The sequence below is a fragment of the Baudoinia panamericana genome (assembly GCF_000338955.1).
Source record: "Baudoinia panamericana UAMH 10762 unplaced genomic scaffold BAUCOscaffold_3, whole genome shotgun sequence".
Lineage (NCBI taxonomy): Eukaryota > Fungi > Ascomycota > Dothideomycetes > Mycosphaerellales > Teratosphaeriaceae > Baudoinia > Baudoinia panamericana.
The window spans coordinates 463,986-480,974 of NW_006911259.1; the positions used below are offsets into that span (position 1 = coordinate 463,986).

A 16,989-nucleotide genomic window follows, 5' to 3' on the forward strand; every position below is an offset into this window, starting at 1 on the left:
CCACACAGGGTCCTGTTGGCCCGTGGTGCGTTGACATTGCAGAATCTCGGCTGAACGTAACGCGGCCCGCATCATCTTTGCAGCCTTGTTCGCTAATGGTCGATTGCCATACAGCGAGACTCACCGGTAGTCCTGGCCGTACAACCACATGTCCTGCTCATCAAACGCTACCATCACAGGCTACACTGACTTCTACTGTCTGTGTCATTTGCATGCAAAACGTGTAGGTATGGCGCGAAGCTTTGGCCCGTGCGTAGGTTCGTCTGTTTAGCGTTGGGGCTAGAGGAAGTCGTCATTAACCGTAGTGGAAGAAACCGGCCAAGGACCAACGGTCCCCATCGTCGATAAGCTAGCGCTGCGAAAGGCGCGTGTACTGCTCCTCCAGGTCTCGGACGGGCCTAGTGGACGCCGAGAGGGAAGACTGGGGTTGGAAGTCCAGAAGAGGTAACGCAGAATAAGCACAGGTTCACGTTTCGCAGCAGCTTGCCGCCGGAGCCAACAAGATTTGAGCGTGTGTTTTTGGCGCCCGGTTTGACCCATAGCAGCTCTGGAGTGGTCCCGTCACGGCCACACGAGAGGTATTGGCCGTTGCAGGCGCTGGAATAACACTCGGCCGCTATCTTTGGACAGCAAACCTGCGTGCAACAAACCACTTATTAGCCTGGGCGAATATTACCCGCATCCACTTTCCACCTGGCATAGGCGAGACCGCAAGCCAAACGATAAAGTGGGGTCTCGCCAGCCATAGCTTTCTGCAGCCACGACTGCACCAATTCGAGCAGCTCTTATGCACGCTCCAATTCTTTGCTCGGTGATCTCATATGACCTTGCTGGACGCCGGTGGTCATGCTAATCAAACAGAGCACGAGCGTGGACCGGACACTAAGCGCCTGCATGACAGCCGAGGGAAGCCAATGGCTAGGTCTTATACTTCACTGTATCTCTGATCAATTCCCTTTCTACTCAATCTCACGAGTGCTCTATGTAGCCTCCATCTCCGCACTGCTTTCTCTCGGTGGCAGGTATCAGCATGGTTTCCTGGCTCTTCGTTGCCGTGGTTGTTTGGTACGTTCGACAGCGAAGGAGCACTCTACCGCGTACGCACGTGAGCTAACGCAGAGCCGCAGGTTGTTCCGCTATGTTCGCCTTATTGTTAATTGTATATCCCACTGGACCTATCGACCGCGGCGAATCCCCGAAAAACCAACTTACTTCTCAGATGATGCCACCGTCGTCCTGGTTACCATTGCCACTGGTGGCGAGGAATTAGAGACGACGATCCGCACCACCTTGCAGACCAACCCCTTCGAGCTCATACTATCTACCGTGGATGCCAACGTCGACGCCCTGACTAAGCTGGCATACGCCATAGATGCAAAGCGGATCAGGGTGGTGAGCATCCGGGAGGCCAACAAGCGTAGACAGATGTGCAGGGCAATCCCTGAAGTGAAGACGAAAATCACCGTCTTTGTCGATGACGACGTTATTTGGCCACCCAAGGTCTTGTGTTGGATGCTCGCACCCTTTGAGGACCGCAGAATTGGCGGAGTTGGGACCTCGCAGAGGTTGAAGACGCCGAAGTATTGGAGTGTTTGGAGTTTCCTGGGTGCTGCTTACCTCGAAAGACGCAACTTCGATTGCTCGGCGTGCTTGCATATTGATGGTGGTCTACCGTGCCTGTCCGGAAGAACCGTCGCTTACCGTACCGATATTCTCCAGGATGAGACCTTCACGCATGGCTTTACCCATGAGGAGTGGCAGACGAACCAGCTGAATGCAGATGACGACAACTTTATCACTCGCTGGCTTTACTCTCATGGTTGGCAGATTACTATGCAGTATCACAAAGAAGCCGAGGTTCACACAACGTTGGAAGACGGCCCTAAGTACCTCAAGCAATGTCTTCGATGGGTCCGCAGTAATTGGCGAAGCAACCTCACCAGCATGTTCATTGAGCGTCACTATTGGTGGACACAGCCTTGGAGCACGTACGCTGTGCTCCAAACCACAATCACAGCATGGGCGCTGCCTTACGACGTGTTCATCTTCTACTCATGGTACCAAGCATCACAAGGCTGGAGAGAAGATCACCGCATACTATTGCTGGCTGCTCTATGTCTCTGGACCTTGGTCTTCAGCAAAACGGTCAAAATATGGGGACTCTTCATCCGCTACCCCATTACCACTCTTTTCTATCCCTTGTATGTCGCCTTTGGCTACTATCACGGTGCGATTAAGCTCTGGGGTCTGGTTACCCTCAGTGAAGTACGTGCACCGTATCCGTTAATCTTTGAAATGTCTCGCTAACGGCAGGTAGACAACCTGGGGCAGCAGAGATGGTGCAGATGCGGACAACCGTATGCGCATGATCCCACTACCTCCGTACGACTCGCCACAGGCACCCAGTCGGGCATCTGTATCGTTCGACCTACCCGAGACCATCTTAATACGAGGCGAAGATCCGCCCGCTTACGACCCACAGAGAATGCATGGACAAGGCGTTCCATTTACGACCTAAATTCACGACTAACGACTCTCTACTTCCGCATTGATACCCAGGCATCTACTTCGACTTCATTTCTCCGGCGCTGCGCTCGTGAATGTAGATGAGGGACTAGGGACCATCCGCTACTCGGCGTGTGCTTTGCACGCCAAAAGTTTGGTCCATCCAGAATACATGGGCGGTGTTTTGCAGTTCGCGATGAAAAAGTTTGAGTACGCCGTCCTCCTGCAATGTGGTCGGCCGTACATCATAGCGCTTGGTGATTTGGTGGCTTGGAGCTTCATCTCGTTTGAGCGAGTTTGTACTATATAACGTCGCACCCTCGATTCACCAGAGTTTCGATTCTCAAGGTCCGACAAGATCATCACATTGTGCACCTGACGTTACGGCTGGCTTGGTACCTGCGTCTCCCTTCACGGCCTTACACCATCTTTCATGCAAGTACTTGATGCTGTGCGACTTCGCCTGCTTGCAGTGCCGGAGCGTCCTGTAGCGATGGGGCCGGAAAACTCTGAATATTGTGATGGATGCAGAGCTGAAAGTGCCCTCGCACCTTGAGGATTGCTGAGATTACTGTGCCGCCTCCTCAACGGTTTCTAGGCCAGCTACTGCATCCTGCTCTCAATCGGGTTGTGCGTAGGGTTGTGCGGCACACAAGTTTACGTGGTCCCGTTACGCCGATGCAAGCCACTGCATGCCAGCCTAGCTGCTGTAGTGCTCGTGCGGGTGAAGACTCGCTTAATTGCATGCAGCGACCTTGGCCTAGGCTGACCATTCACCGGACAAGAGCCCGCACCACTAGGATGGAACGTATCGATGAAAGGCTTCGATCGCGCGCTCTACAAAGAAGAGCTACTAGCCGGGTGCAGAACACAATCCGAGGGCACCCCAATCCTTGAAGTCCAGATGGATTCGAATCCAAGCAAGGATCATGGGGCCAACAGGGGGCCGTGCTCATGCTCGTCATGGTGAACGATTCTCGTTCCGTCCCGCTAATTGCGTGTCTGCAAACTCCGATACACAACGCTTAAACGGGCAACGGTGCCGTCCCCACCACGTTGAGCTCTGACTGCTTGCGGTTTCCTGATGAAGCTCAGTCGATACTTTACCCACTACCTCCATCTCCCCGCTCTGATGAGAAAGCTTTGATAAGCGTGCTAGAATGCTAAGCCGTTGGCACGTTGGCCGCTGGCTCATGGGGCACGGGTTGTCTGAGCTCCAGGGTCGAGGCGTCTTGCGACTCGGAACGCCAAGCCGGCCATTAGACAGACGCGTAGACGTTCGGCCTCCCGTCTCCACAAGTCACAGCGCCCAACTGCTTCAGTGCGTTTGCTGTGGAGTAAAGTTCCCGAAAGCTGAATGTTCAGCGGCAAACCGAGATGCATGTGACTGTACAAATCGACCTCAAGATCATCAACAGAATTGGCATTTGCAAGTGCAGAATCGCCTTGGAAGCCTGTTCAGAGTCCTCACAGGGCCTGAACGGTTGCGTACCTAACCCCCGTTCGCGGTCTTTGTCAAACCAAATGTCACGCTACCTCCTCGTACAGAGGTCCTTGCTTAGGATGCTCTCGTAGTGGCTGGGGGGTTAGGCTCTCAGAACCACGTGAGCACGAACCACCAATTCCTTCTGGAATGATGCAGAGGGATTGTTGTGCAGAGCTGCTCTTCTCTGCGATGCTGTGTTTGGTCTACCTGACTTTTCACTACCGCACCTCGAAGTCGGCGGCTCTTTTAACGTGGTTTGTCTGCTACTTAGCATCGTAATGCGTTGTATTCACGAAAATCAAATGAGCTGCATTACTTTCCCTGTGCTTGGTGCAAACTCGACGCTGAAATGTCAGCGCGTACTATGATTGTTGTAGAACATCTCAAAGATCGATCGAAGCCACCGCTAGAGCACGATCGACATCTTGCTGCCTGTATCCTGGCGTTCGACCTAAACACATTGTTCCTTTGTTAAGCGCTGCACTTTGTCAGCGTGCGCCTGTGGTCCCGAACTGCGCCGACGATGCTTACCTTGAATGAGCTTCGACACATCAATGATGACTTGCTTCTTCAGCACAGACTGCACGCCCGCGTGCTGCCAGGTTGAAGGGCGGGGTGCGGAATTGTATGATGGTCGAAATTCTTTCTGCACATCAAGAGCAGTAATGATCGATTCCTGCATCAGGTCGGTTATGCTACCACCGCTGTATGGAGCTCGATGTGTGATCGATTGAGTGAGGGTTGGAGTTGCGATGTTGTGCCCGGGCTCCAGGAAATTCATCCAATCACCATCCACTGCGGAGCTGTAGCCTACATCTGTGAAGTTGAGCGTGCTAAGCCAGTCTTCACCCTCCGGCATAACGTCCAAATCAGTAGTCTGCATAGATATGGCGTTGAAAGCTTCCGGGACATCCAGACTTGTGGGCGATGACCCTGTCGTCATGCTTTCTGGCGAGCTCACTGTGATCTCTGCTTCCACGAACGAAGCGGAAGGGTCATCGATGCGGATGCCACGCTCTTTGAGGTATCCTTCGACGTCGTATGGATCGAACCAGGTGCCCTAGAAAATGGAGGGTGACAGTGTTAGCGATTCCTTAGCCAACAGATAATGCCCTATGGTCTCTAAAACGCACCTCGTAGCCGGACACCTCAATAGTCATATCAGTGCTTAGACTGTTCTCAGCGGCTTTCTCAAGTAAGGCTAGAGTTTGTGGTCCTATGAGACCGAGATCGTATGATTCCTTCGGGAACTGAAGCTTCCCGTTACAATCAATACGCGGATAATGAGTCCCCGCTCCGCCTACGTGGATAAGGGGTGCATCGTGGAAGTCAAGACTCTCGCCAGTACTGCGGGAAAGGATGGACTTGATACTCTCGATAATCTTCGCCTTGCTTTTGGAGGCAAGTGAGAGCCGGAAGCGTTCCTTCCAATTGTCCATAGACCCTCTTCCAGAGTCGAGAAGCACGAGGTAGGCTGCTTCAAGGCACGCACGGTGGAGACGGCGGCCGAAAGTCGTCTCTTGGAAGCTGTACGTTTCAGTCGGCGGAAGTTCAGGCGCTCTGCGTGCGCGGAAGGCGGGAGATACAGGCCTCGAATGGTACACGACAGGATATTTGTCAGCTTCTTCAGTTGGCGGTTCGCGCGTGAAGATCCACCGTTCTTCATTTGAGTCTGTCACCACGTAGCCACCCCAGCCGGCGTACACTTTGGGCTGATGATTCAAAGCCGATTGGTCTAGCCACGAAGCAGTGTTCTTAATGTTGATTAATACATCTTCCCCGTGAGCTATCGGTTCTCGAGCTGACACTACTACCGGCTCAGGTGACGATGGCTTCGCCTGCGGTATCGGCTGCATAGGTGCATCTTCCGAGTTCCGTACGGTCTTCAGCAACACTTCCAGTTGGCTTGCTGTCTCGTCCACCTCCGCACTCTGAGCGCTCGACAAACCAGTAGTAGAGAGTCTGTGCCTGAAGTCCCTAAAGAGCTTGTTCACCAACTCTAGCGTGTTAGTGAGATTGGTTACGCGACCTCGCAATTCTTCCAGAGTACTCTCTTTGCGCTGCCGGTATGCCCTCTGGGCGAGTCTAATCTGCGTCCGGCGGCGGTCAGCGGCTGAAGCATCGTGTTTGTGAACACGGGGACGACCACGTCTGCGACCTTCGTCATCCTCAGGCGACGGAGTGGCTGCGCGAGTGCGCTTTCTCCTCTTCGTCGTTGGCTCCATAGAATGTGCAGCTGGTGCCCGGAACGAACACTTTTACACAGGTACAAGTCAATCAGAGTCTTCTACTGGGGCCTCGAGTAAGACTTTTAGCCATGGATTCGACTGTTGCTGACGGTCTCAAGCAGTGGTCACGTTGAAAGTCCAGCGATACGGGCGTACTAAATTACGCCTTGCAGGCCACTATCAGCCATTCGCACGACGTTGTGTCAGCATTACAGTCTAGGCCTCTCCTGGCCTGATGTTTGTAAGCATGCACGAGCTGTTCGTTTCTATCAAGTCAGTGCATATATGGTGCTGTTGTCATGCCGAGGCAGAGGGAATTGTTGATGAGTGAACATTTCGGGATCTCGGGTTTGCTTCGGCCGTTCCTCGTGGGTGGTCCGATTTCTAGCATAAGGGCAATGGGTAGCACACACTCTGAGGGACTTCCACAGATTGCAAAGTCACTGAATTGTATATCGGCCCAATATCAGCCGTTTTTGGAAGCTAGGTGGTGACAGTACGGCTGCCTCTCCGTTCATACAAGCGAGCTTGGGCGCAGCGCGCAGCCACCAATTATCAATGCGCCTGGACTCCATGGACAGGCGAGACAACCCGACAATGAAACGAAATACGTTGTCTGTCAGACCTAAGTCTCCAACGTCTTTACAACACATTCCGACGGGCGATTACGGCGTAGCGCATGGGTCTTGCTCAGCAGCAGAATACCTACGAATATACGACCCCTTCATCGCCGCTACTGTGACGTGTTCCCAACGCCTTCAACTCTTCAGCGCCTTCGACGCCTCCGGGCCCTTTCGCGGTTAACTGTACCCACCCAGGATAGGTGCAGAAGCTCTTGCAACTGACAAGCCGTGAAGTCAACAGCGGCGACATGCATATCTCCTATCACACCGCATCATAGCCAGCGCAGAATAATCTTCGCTGTTTCATCCTCCATTTCGACACTCTCCTCTTCTTAACCATATCCGACATGCTCCACATGACCTTGTACCGTCTCCATCGCTACGGCGCCGCCGTAGCCACAGCAGCTGCATGTAGTGCTTGTCTTACCAAAGCTGGATACGAATCCCTCACAAGCAGGCGAAAGCCATCATGTTCGCGTCACTGTAAAGCAAGCAGAGCGGAAACACTATCACTCGCTAGTACGAAGGACTGGACAGCAACAGTCCACACTGGATGGCAAGAGGGATGTTGACACTGTCCTATATTTTCGTGTAGATACCAGAACAGAGGGCACGAGTCAGCTTAAGCTGCACTATACTGTTTACGGAGAAGCCTATCTACTTCTAGCGCGTGGTTGCCACGCGCACGACGAAGACGTTGCCTTGCTCTAGAGCGGAGACGAGCAGTTTCCAACCTGAGCCTCGAGGCTCGGACTTGTGCGGCGCATGATCTACTGCACTCCAGCCTGCCTCTGAGCATTGTCCTTTGTGTGAAAGTTGCAAATACCGACGCTGGCGAGTTAACCTTACAGACGCTGGTGACGAATCTCTCGGCACCAAGCGTCTTATCGAAGACTCATCCCGCAGTCTGGCGGTCTGCTATCTCCACGTCACACTATGATAGCTGGTAAGGCTGCCATCGTTGTGGCTAAAGTAGGTCGACTTCGCTATTTGGTCACGACGAGTAGAATTCGGCAAGATCTAGCGCACGACTAACGCTGACCCATGTACGACTCTTCGTTCCACCCCGTTTTCCACTATTGATCCACTGGGAAACACGGCACGCCGTAGGGCCATCGCGGCTCGGCGCTCGACATACCCACTTCACAAAATGGCGACCGGGTGCGCGGTTCTGTCATCAACTATGCTGTGGATGCGCCAGCGCCTGACGAGGTGAATTTGTCCTGCAATAACGACCCAGCGACTGCTCTGTTGTCATGAGGCGATGGGGTTGCGCCTCCTCAGCAATGCTTGTGGTCTTTGGGTATCCTTTCGTAATAGCCGCACTGTCGGCGAGCTTCGCATGGGGAGCACCAGCGCCAGCACCATGGCCGCCAAAAACTGGCGCTACATGGCCAGACACGCCTTTCACGGTCTCTGGTCGTGATATCATATCCGCCTCCGGAGCCAAGGTCGTCTACGCTGGTGTGAACTGGCCAGGCGCTGCAGATACTATGCTACCAGAAGGCCTACAATATGCCTCCATTGACAGTATCGCCAGCTTCATCTCCAAGCTGGGCATGAATGTTGTTCGTCTGACGTACGCCATCGAGATGATTGACGATCATTTCGCCAACAGCCCGCATCAATCGCTTCGGAACACATTGGTCAAAGCACTCGGTTCGAAAGCTGGCAATACTGTACTTAGTCAGATACTCGCAAACAATCCGCAGTTCAATGTCTCGTCCACAAGACTCGATGTTCGTTTCAGATTGCGACCACCTGATCGCCGACTGACATCTTCAGGTGTTTGATGCGGTCGCTGCCGGGCTTGCGCAATATCAGATCTATGTCCACCTAGACAACCATGTCTCCAAGGCTCAGTGGTGCTGCAATAATAATGGTGAGCTCACTATTCAGATTAATACTGCTTACAGTCTGACAAGACGCTGACGGTTCCGGTCGGGATTTATAGATGGCAATGCTTGGTTTGGTGGTTAGCAATTTGTTCGCCCCTGCCCCATCATTAGCTAAGACTGACCATGTCTGGCAGACACCTATTTCAGCGTTCAGAAATGGCATCGTGGTCTCGGCTTCATGGCCGCTCATGCAAGCGGTCCTCAACTGCACTCCGATGTCTGACAACACTAACAATGGTCGCAGGCGGCAAGCTGGCAAGGGTTTGCGTCTATGTCTTTGCGCAACGAGCTGCGTCAGCCCGACTCAGACAGTCCCGCCTCTCCTTATACATGGAACACGTGGATCAAGAACGCGCTGCCAGCCGCCTCGGTGATACACAAGCACAACCCGTCGCCACTCATCTTCTTCTCCGGAGAAGGGTACAACACCGATGACACATACGCCATCCAACGCCAGACGTGGAACCACAAGACTTTCACCCCGGAGAAGTACGCTTTCCGGAACAAGGTTGTCTACGAGATCCACAACTATCAGACCAAGGCAAAATCATGCTCGAATGACATACAGCCCAGACTTTACCATACTGCATACTGCGCAATGAACCTCAGCGACAGCTCGTGCCCTAATCATGGCCCGGTAATCATGACCGAGTTCGGCTTCGATCAGACTGATAGCAGCGACCAGAGTGTTTATGCTCAGTGCATCTCATCCACGCTCCTACAGCAGCCGGGAGGACCGGGTGGCTGGATGCAGTGGGTGCTTGCGGGTAGCTACTACATTCGGTCCGGTATCAAGGATTACGATGAGACATGGGGTGAGCCTACACCGCTATTCCTACATTAGTCGAAGCGTGTCGTTAACCACGTTAACAGGTCTTCTCAACCATGATTGGAGCGACTTCAGGAACCGATCTGTGATCGATGATTACCTTAGGCCATTCGTGGCGGCCACCCTGAAACCTACGGTAGCAAAGAATAGCAGTAATGACTTTGGATAGCTGATGCACGGACCCTCAAGCCTTATATTAAGCGCCACGCTATGCACCATTCAATGCGTCCATCTCAGCTCAGGAGCAACGGCTCCTCCCTCAAACACCTATGCTCTGAACACACGCGACCGCTTCGACGGCGTTAACCCGCAGTTACTGACGTCGACAGCGCTCACATCCGCGTCGACCCTGCCAAGTGCCACGGCTTGGCCGCCAGTGAGACTATCCATGGCTGCCTGTGCCATGTTAAGCCCTGCGTCGGTGTGGTCTATCCCCAGGACGTAAATTGTGTTGCCGTTATAAGTTACCGAGAAGCACTGGCCGCATTGATTCGAGTTCCAGCCGGGGATGGTCTGTAGTACGGATTAGCATTGAACGCTGTTAGAGAATGGCAGAGAAGAATGGACATACATCGCTGCCGGTGATGTATGGGAAGTTGGGGATGTCGCCGAAGGTCTGCCAGCCATATTCTATGGTATTTTAGCATGAGGTGCCTCCGCAGAGGGCCTGGCGGCTTACTCGTTTCAAGGCCGTTGGGACCGTCACTACAGCTGACCTCGTTCAATGAGTTGGTTGCCTGATCGTATGTTGGGTCATATGAGATTGAGGTTGCGCTTGCAATGGCAGCGAAGGCGAGAGCAAGAGCGGTAAAGATTCTCATGATGTCTTCCGATCTTGTGATGAATGTGGATGGCGTGTGGTATTGATCGTGACACGACTGTGTCTTTGCTCGGGTTGAGATGCTTCAGAAGGTGATTTGGCTGCGGGATGCTTGTTCTCAAGAGAAACAGTCGTTGAGGGCAGGGACATACTTTATATTGACATCGCTTACCGTTGCCTTCTATACACTGTGACGCTCTTGCCAGTCAATACGAACTGGTCGCATCCTGCTGTCACAGGTACTACGCCGAGCTACAACAGTGCCTTTGCACACCTATACGCTGGTCGAAGAGCTCCTCCGAAGGGCATGCAATACGGATGAAAAGCAGATGAATGGGAACATCGTGCCTTTGGCGCAGAGACGGCTCGAAGGCGCAGCTTGCCAGCTCGGAAGTTAGCTATTCTGGGCGCGAGGAAGGTGGGCGTCTTGCCTAAGGCAGGAATGCGCACATCTGATCGCAAATGGACAACTTTTTCGACCCTCAAGGGAAGTTTCCTATAGTTGATCCGGGCGGCTCACAATGGACTGCTGAGGAGCAGAGATTAAGCAATCAAGACTCACTTGTTGCTCGTTTGAGATTCAACATGAGTCGTGACTCGTAAGTGAATTACCCCACGAAAGGCTAATGGTTCGAGTGCGGACCCTTTGCGCGTGGCTGCCGGCTAGCGGCACCATCGCTGGGTTCAGGAGGTGGACCGGTCTCATTTGATGGAACGAAATATCCTACCGCCGATCGCTCGTTTCGGTTTCACCCTTCGCATCAATGTCCAACGCTGCATATCGTTAGTTTCAAGGCTGTGAAGTGCTAGTTACGCCGTCTCCTGTAGCACCGATGACGAGACGTTTTCTATCAGTAAGAACAAGGGGCCATCGTTCGGTCGCTGTTCCGGATGGCATCCCCGTTGGTTACTCGCGCCCGAGGCTGTCCTCTAGCCGGGTGCCAGCGTGAAACGAAGCGCTACGGAAGCAGGCGTGCTGTTGCTTGATACGGTAATCACAAATGTGACCGCAGAGGTGTATGATGTTCCCTAGGGACAGCGGGGTGTCACTGTGGATGCCCATCATAACGGCAACATCAGCCGAACGTCGCATTCCATTGCGACAAGCTCTCAGGTTGCCAGCGCGCATAGACTCAACTGACTCCTTCGCGTAGTTGGCAGTACGCGCACGACGCCAGCGACAAGATGGAGGACACGATTGAGGCATCACGCTCCCATGGCAGAGTCAGTCATCGTGAAAGTGTACCACCTGTGCGGCTCCGCCGCAAGAAGAGCGCCACGCGGACAGGGTTCATCTAGCTGGAAGTCAATTGGTTAAACTCCTCGTCCATGTGCGTGCTGTATCTGTACCAGCAGTATGCTGCTATCGTCAATCTCATGCACCCGGGCTAGTGCACCACGTCTCCAGTATTTGTGATCATTGCTCCTATGAGCGCGTGGACTCTACGATCATGGTTGGCCGATATGCAATTCGCAATTGATCCCAACTTATTGCCACCCAAGAAGACCCTTGCCTGTCTCCGGGCGCTTGGGCCTAATTGAGCCGAACCAGCAGCGTGATCGACAGTCTCACTCCCTCCTTGCGGTAGAAGAAGTTCTTCAGTGCCCGCCCGGCGATCGTTCTCCTTCATACCGCCCCTAGGAAGAGAGACCAAGCATTGCGAGCGTCCTAGGAATAAGGACTGTGTGTCATCTACGCTTCAACAACACTGCTCCCCAGTTCTCAGCTTCGGTAAGGTCGAGGGGTGCAGCGAGCTTCTGTGGAGCGTACCTCAGGTGCACACAAATACGTGCCACACCTGCCGGGGGGAGCCACAGTCATCGCCGACATCTACCATCACCGTCAAACTGGCATGCAGTGCTGAGCAGACTGGACGGGCGTCACTCCGCCTCTCCGATACAGCCATGCTGCACGAGGACACCTCGGCCGCGGTCGCAAGCATCCTGTCAAACTTCGCCAAGCCCTATGCACCTACTGACGAGCACTCCTTTCCTGCGCACGTAATTGCAAATGGCGTTAAGAGCACCAAGATTACCTTGCCCGGGGATGACACAGTGGAGAAGCGCACGCTGGAGAGAGAGTTGACCGCCCTTGCGTCGCGCATACAGCTCCTCGAAGCCAAGGCGTCCAGCGGAACCACTTCACTTCCCATCACGCCTAATGAGCCATTGTCCTCGGCATTCGTGAGTTCGCCAGCTTCGCCGAAGTCGGCTGCTAATGGTACTCCACCGCGGCAACGCTCAGCATCGTGGGTCAATAACTTACTCGGCACGAAGAGCGACGGAGAGCAGCAGACTCGCCAGCTGACCGAAGAGCAATTCACATTTCTCCGCGAGCACATTGATCAGCAGGCGCAAGAGATCAAAGGCCAGAAGGACTTCATTGACCGCATTACCTCGCAACTATCACACCAGCAGGATGCTACCAAAGCGGCGCTGGACACTCTCGGCAACTCCTCTTCCATCGAGCAATTGAAGCGTGAAATTGAGAAGAACACACAAATCAATGCTACGTATCAGAAGGTTCTCCGCGAAATTGGCACAATCATTACGGCGGTCGCAAATGGCGACCTGAGCAAGAAAGTACTCATACACGTGACGGAGAAAGACCCTGAAATTGCACGATTCAAGCATACGATCAACAAGATGGTGGACCAGCTGCAAGAGTTTGCCAGTCAAGTCACGCACTTGGCGAAGGCCGTGGGTACCGAAGGACAGCTTGGTGGCCAAGCTGTCGTGCCGGGTGTGGACGGTATTTGGGCCGAGCTGACTCAGAATGGTAAGTGCCAGAGTTTCGGTGACGCGTGCGACTGTATACTGATGTTGTGCAGTCAACGTGATGGCACAGAATCTGACCGACCAAGTGCGAGAAATTGCTGCTGTGACAAAGGCCGTCGCGCAAGGTGATCTTAGCCGCAAGATTGAACGACCAGCCAAAGGCGAGATTCTTCAATTACAGCTCACGATCAATCGCATGGTGGACCAACTCCGCACCTTTGCAACCGAAGTCACTCGGGTGTCGCGCGATGTAGGTACAGAAGGTGTCCTCGGGGGTCAAGCACAGATTGCGGGTGTTCAAGGCATGTGGAACGATCTGACTCTGAACGTCAATGCCATGGCGAACAACCTCACCGCGCAGGTCCGAGATATCGCTGAAGTGACTACTGCAGTCGCAAAAGGTGACCTCACGCACACAGTGAAGGCAGAATGCAAGGGCGAGATCTTGGAACTCAAGAACACCATCAATTCCATGGTGGACCAGCTCAGGCAGTTTGCGCATGAGGTGACGAGGATCGCTCGCGAAGTCGGCACAGAAGGTCGACTTGGCGGGCAGGCAACTGTGCACGGCGTAGAAGGCACATGGAAGGATCTCACCGAGAATGTGAACGGCATGGCCAACAATCTCACCACGCAGGTACGCGAGATCGCGGAAGTCACGACCGCTGTGGCGAAGGGAGATCTCAGCAAGAAGGTCAAGGCTGAGGTCAAGGGCGAGATCCTAGCGTTGAAGGTCACGATTAATGACATGGTGGACCGCCTCAGCACGTTCGCTTTCGAAGTCAGCAAGGTCGCCAGAGAAGTCGGGACCCAGGGTGTTTTGGGTGGGCAGGCGGAGGTGAAGAACGTCGAAGGCAAGTGGAAGGATCTTACGGACAACGTCAACACCATGGCTGGCAACTTGACCAGCCAAGTGCGCAGCATCTCGGACGTCACGCAAGCCATTGCGCGTGGAGACATGAGTCAGCGCATCAAAGTACACGCTCAAGGAGAGATACAAACGCTCAAGGACACAATCAACGACATGGTTACGCGTCTGGATGCATGGTCCCTTGCCGTCAAGCGTGTAGCACGCGACGTCGGAGTCGACGGCAAGATGGGAGGTCAGGCCGAAGTGGCAGGCATAACCGGGCGTTGGAAGGAAATCACTACCGACGTCAACATCATGGCGCAAAATCTGACCTCACAAGTGCGCGCCTTTGGCGAAATGTCCAACGCGGCCATGGAGGGCAACTTTACAAAGCGCATTACTGTCGAGGCATCCGGCGAGATGAATGAGCTCAAGGTCAAGATCAACGACATGGTCAGCAGTCTGCGCGACAGTATTCAGAAGAATAACGCAGCAAGAGAGGCAGCCGAGTTGGCGAACAAGACCAAATCCGAGTTCTTAGCCAACATGTCGCACGAGATCCGAACACCCATGAACGGCATAATTGGCATGACGCAGTTGACGCTCGACACTGAGTTGGAGCAGAACCAGCGCGATATGCTGAACATCGTGTTTTCGCTTGCGAACAGCTTATTGACCATAATTGACGACATACTCGACATTTCGAAGATCGAAGCCAACCGCATGATTCTAGAAGAAGAGCCGTTCTCACTGCGCAGCTTGGTATTCAACAGCCTGAAGTCTTTAGCTGTTAGAGCGAACGAGAAGGACATTAGTCTCGTCTACGACGTTGATAGCTCGGTGCCAGACTATGTGGTCGGTGACTCGTACCGATTGCGACAGATTATCCTGAACCTGGCCGGCAATGCGATTAAATTCACTGAGCACGGTGAAGTGCGTGTCAAGATTCTAGCGGATAAGGTGTCCAAGTGCAAACAGGGCGAGTTCGTTGTCAAGTTCGCAGTGAGCGATACAGGCATCGGCATCCACAGCAATAAACTCGACCTTATCTTCGACACTTTCCAGCAGGCAGACGGCTCAACGACTCGCAAGTTCGGTGGTACTGGGCTCGGCTTGTCGATCTCGCGGAGACTGACAACTTTGATGCGTGGCAAGATGTGGGTTGAGTCTACGTACGGCTCCGGCAGCACATTCTTCTTTACGTGTGTCGTCCGTATCGGCACGCCGGATCTGACCAAGATCGCACCGCAGCTGCAGCAGTACAAGAGGCACAAAGTCCTTTTCATCGACCACGGCGAGACTGGCTGCACTGACGAGATTGCGGCAGCGATCCGGAGCCTGGATCTTGTGCCTTGTGTGGTCAGCTCCAAAAAGGCGACTCCGAGTGTCGAACTGCGACAGGATGAGTTCTACGACTGCGTGATCGTGGATCAGACCGCTACGGCACAAAAATTGCGAAGTCTGGAGCGCTTCAAATACATTCCAATTGTCATGCTGGCGCCTGCGATATCAGTCAGCTTCAAGACGGCGCTAGAGAACGGCATTTCCAGCTACATGACTACGCCGTGCTTACCCATTGATCTCGGTAACGCCCTGATACCGGCTTTGGAGGGACGCGCTGCGCCAATTTCGGCTGATCATTCACGGACATTCGAGATCCTCCTGGCGGAAGATAACGCGGTGAACCAGAAACTCGCGGTCAAGATCTTGACCAAGCACAATCACAAGGTCACCGTGGCGAACAACGGGCAGGAAGCATTTGACGCAATCAAGAAGAAACGATTCGATGTCGTGCTCATGGACGTGCAGATGCCCGTCATGGGTGGCTTCGAAGCGACTGCGAAGATTCGAGAGTACGAAGCAGCGCATGAGCTAGAGCGGACACCGATCATCGCACTTACCGCACACGCCATGCTGGGAGACCGGGAGAAGTGCATCCAGGCGCAGATGGACGAGTACTTGTCCAAGCCGTTGAAGCCGAACCAACTGATACAGACAATACTGAAATGTGCGACGCTTGGCGGTGCCTTACTGGAGCGACGAAGCGATGCACGTTCAAGTATGGGTGACGAGGTTCAGGAGGTGCAGAAGCCGGACAAGAGCCGCCTGAGCACGCCAAAGCGGCCCGGTCTGAACGATCGAGGCTACACGGAGGGTGCGCCGAGCGGGTTGGAGAGTCCTGCGATCGTGACCTCTGACCAGGAGAATCCTTTGGAACAAAGAGTAAGTGAGACACCAGACGTCCGCCTGCCAAGCTGACGTATCCGTAGGAGCTTCTTCTTCGATCACTCAGCAGTTGATCGCTTGCTCCACGCGGTGATCGACCGCTCTTTGGGCGCTGAGGGCGGGTTGGAGTGAACTGCAGAGCGCGCCTTGCGATCCGATAGCATGAGCTACCTGCCAATCTCGGCGCGTTTGGGAATCCTGTTGGCGATAGCATTGCGTCGCGCAGTTTGCTTTACACAATGCCTGCATCTTGCTGCATACTCTGGAGCTGATCCGGACGTAGTATTCTTGGTCCGACCAATGTACTAGCATGCTCTTCTCAGCAAAGTCTAACGGCTTCGGCCCCTTTCACGGCAGCATATCAAGTTCAGCCGGCGCTCTCCAAAGGAGGGGAAGTAGGAGCATCGTGAGATTGACGACGCGAGACCATTTCATGCATCTTTCGTGCTTCCGCACCCTCAATATGCTACCCATCATTGGCTCGCCGTAATAGGTTCCCCACAATTCGAGCGGAGAGTCTCCTCGTGGGGTCGCTGTTCCTGAGCTACTGCAGCGTGCAACAGCACCTTGTGATCTTCGTCATTATTTTGCGGAGAAACTACCCTCATTGCAACCCAACCGCTTCCTAAGCTACGAAGTCTACTGAGGCTCATGTGACTGCGGACATGGATAGCTCACACAGGTAGGGTAGAGTGATGCAGGATAGAAAAGTAAGCTGGCGCCAGTTTGGAAACACCATCTGCCGT

At 53.7% G+C, this 16,989-nt stretch overlaps 7 protein-coding genes across 7 annotated transcripts; 4 read left to right on the forward strand and 3 right to left on the reverse strand.

The window, feature by feature from the left end:
* The first annotated feature begins 785 nt into the window (after positions 1 to 785).
* On the forward strand, positions 786 to 2,573 carry BAUCODRAFT_380338 (glycosyltransferase family 2 protein). Its single transcript, XM_007675743.1, has 3 exons — positions 786 to 1,065; positions 1,128 to 2,265; positions 2,318 to 2,573. The coding sequence occupies exons 1-3, from the start codon at positions 1,031 to 1,033 to the stop codon at positions 2,516 to 2,518; spliced, it is 1,374 nt and encodes a 457-aa protein (XP_007673933.1). The 5' UTR covers positions 786 to 1,030; the 3' UTR covers positions 2,519 to 2,573.
* Positions 2,574 to 4,128: 1,555 nt separating this feature from the next.
* Positions 4,129 to 6,500, reverse strand: BAUCODRAFT_31051 (uncharacterized protein). The gene is made up of 3 exons (XM_007675319.1): positions 5,125 to 6,500; positions 4,523 to 5,051; positions 4,129 to 4,469 (listed from the first exon to the last, which is right to left on the reverse strand). The coding sequence occupies exons 1-3, from the start codon at positions 6,214 to 6,216 to the stop codon at positions 4,375 to 4,377; spliced, it is 1,716 nt and encodes a 571-aa protein (XP_007673509.1). The 5' UTR covers positions 6,217 to 6,500; the 3' UTR covers positions 4,129 to 4,374.
* A 62-nt stretch (positions 6,501 to 6,562) lies between these two features.
* Positions 6,563 to 7,232, forward strand: BAUCODRAFT_31052 (uncharacterized protein). Its single transcript, XM_007675320.1, has one exon. It carries the CDS (start codon positions 6,793 to 6,795, stop codon positions 7,021 to 7,023), a length of 231 nt encoding a protein of 76 aa, XP_007673510.1. The 5' UTR covers positions 6,563 to 6,792; the 3' UTR covers positions 7,024 to 7,232.
* Positions 7,233 to 8,128: 896 nt separating this feature from the next.
* Positions 8,129 to 9,738, forward strand: BAUCODRAFT_120087 (glycoside hydrolase family 5 protein; the record flags this gene model as incomplete). The annotated part of the gene is made up of 6 exons (XM_007675744.1): positions 8,129 to 8,581; positions 8,628 to 8,724; positions 8,797 to 8,817; positions 8,875 to 8,930; positions 8,985 to 9,555; positions 9,614 to 9,738. 6 exons carry the CDS (start codon positions 8,129 to 8,131, stop codon positions 9,736 to 9,738), a joined length of 1,323 nt encoding a protein of 440 aa, XP_007673934.1.
* BAUCODRAFT_380412 (uncharacterized protein) lies at positions 9,711 to 10,559 on the reverse strand. Its single transcript, XM_007675745.1, has 4 exons — positions 10,542 to 10,559; positions 10,249 to 10,453; positions 10,141 to 10,199; positions 9,711 to 10,082 (listed from the first exon to the last, which is right to left on the reverse strand). Exons 2-4 carry the CDS (start codon positions 10,388 to 10,390, stop codon positions 9,837 to 9,839), a joined length of 447 nt encoding a protein of 148 aa, XP_007673935.1. The 5' UTR covers positions 10,391 to 10,453; positions 10,542 to 10,559; the 3' UTR covers positions 9,711 to 9,836.
* Positions 10,560 to 11,735: 1,176 nt separating this feature from the next.
* Positions 11,736 to 12,187, reverse strand: BAUCODRAFT_380484 (uncharacterized protein). Its single transcript, XM_007675746.1, has one exon. The coding sequence runs from the start codon at positions 12,018 to 12,020 to the stop codon at positions 11,778 to 11,780; it is 243 nt and encodes an 80-aa protein (XP_007673936.1). The 5' UTR covers positions 12,021 to 12,187; the 3' UTR covers positions 11,736 to 11,777.
* Positions 12,188 to 12,294: 107 nt separating this feature from the next.
* Positions 12,295 to 16,276, forward strand: BAUCODRAFT_65834 (uncharacterized protein; the record flags this gene model as incomplete). The annotated part of the gene is made up of 2 exons (XM_007675580.1): positions 12,295 to 13,168; positions 13,221 to 16,276. The coding sequence occupies 2 exons, from the start codon at positions 12,295 to 12,297 to the stop codon at positions 16,274 to 16,276; spliced, it is 3,930 nt and encodes a 1,309-aa protein (XP_007673770.1).
* Between the last annotated feature and the right edge of the window lie 713 nt (positions 16,277 to 16,989).

Coding starts and splice junctions, on each gene's coding strand:
- BAUCODRAFT_380338 (XM_007675743.1), top strand. CDS start 1,031: ATGGTTTCCTGGCTCTTCGTTGCCGTGGTTGTTTG. Junction 1,066..1,127: donor TTCGTTGCCGTGGTTGTTTG/GTACGTTCGACA, acceptor GCAGAGCCGCAG/GTTGTTCCGCTATGTTCGCC. Junction 2,266..2,317: donor GTCTGGTTACCCTCAGTGAA/GTACGTGCACCG, acceptor AACGGCAGGTAG/ACAACCTGGGGCAGCAGAGA.
- BAUCODRAFT_31051 (XM_007675319.1), bottom strand. CDS start 6,216: ATGGAGCCAACGACGAAGAGGAGAAAGCGCACTCGCGCAGCCACTCCG. Junction 5,052..5,124: donor TTGAGGTGTCCGGCTACGAG/GTGCGTTTTAGA, acceptor TCCATTTTCTAG/GGCACCTGGTTCGATCCATA. Junction 4,470..4,522: donor TGTGTCGAAGCTCATTCAAG/GTAAGCATCGTC, acceptor GACAAAGTGCAG/CGCTTAACAAAGGAACAATG.
- BAUCODRAFT_31052 (XM_007675320.1), top strand. CDS start 6,793: ATGGACAGGCGAGACAACCCGACAATGAAACGAAATACGTTGTCTGTC.
- BAUCODRAFT_380412 (XM_007675745.1), bottom strand. CDS start 10,390: ATGAGAATCTTTACCGCTCTTGCTCTCGCCTTCGCTGCCATTGCAAGC. Junction 10,200..10,248: donor TCCCAACGGCCTTGAAACGA/GTAAGCCGCCAG, acceptor AAAATACCATAG/AATATGGCTGGCAGACCTTC. Junction 10,083..10,140: donor CATACATCACCGGCAGCGAT/GTATGTCCATTC, acceptor TCCGTACTACAG/ACCATCCCCGGCTGGAACTC.
- BAUCODRAFT_380484 (XM_007675746.1), bottom strand. CDS start 12,020: ATGAAGGAGAACGATCGCCGGGCGGGCACTGAAGAACTTCTTCTACCG.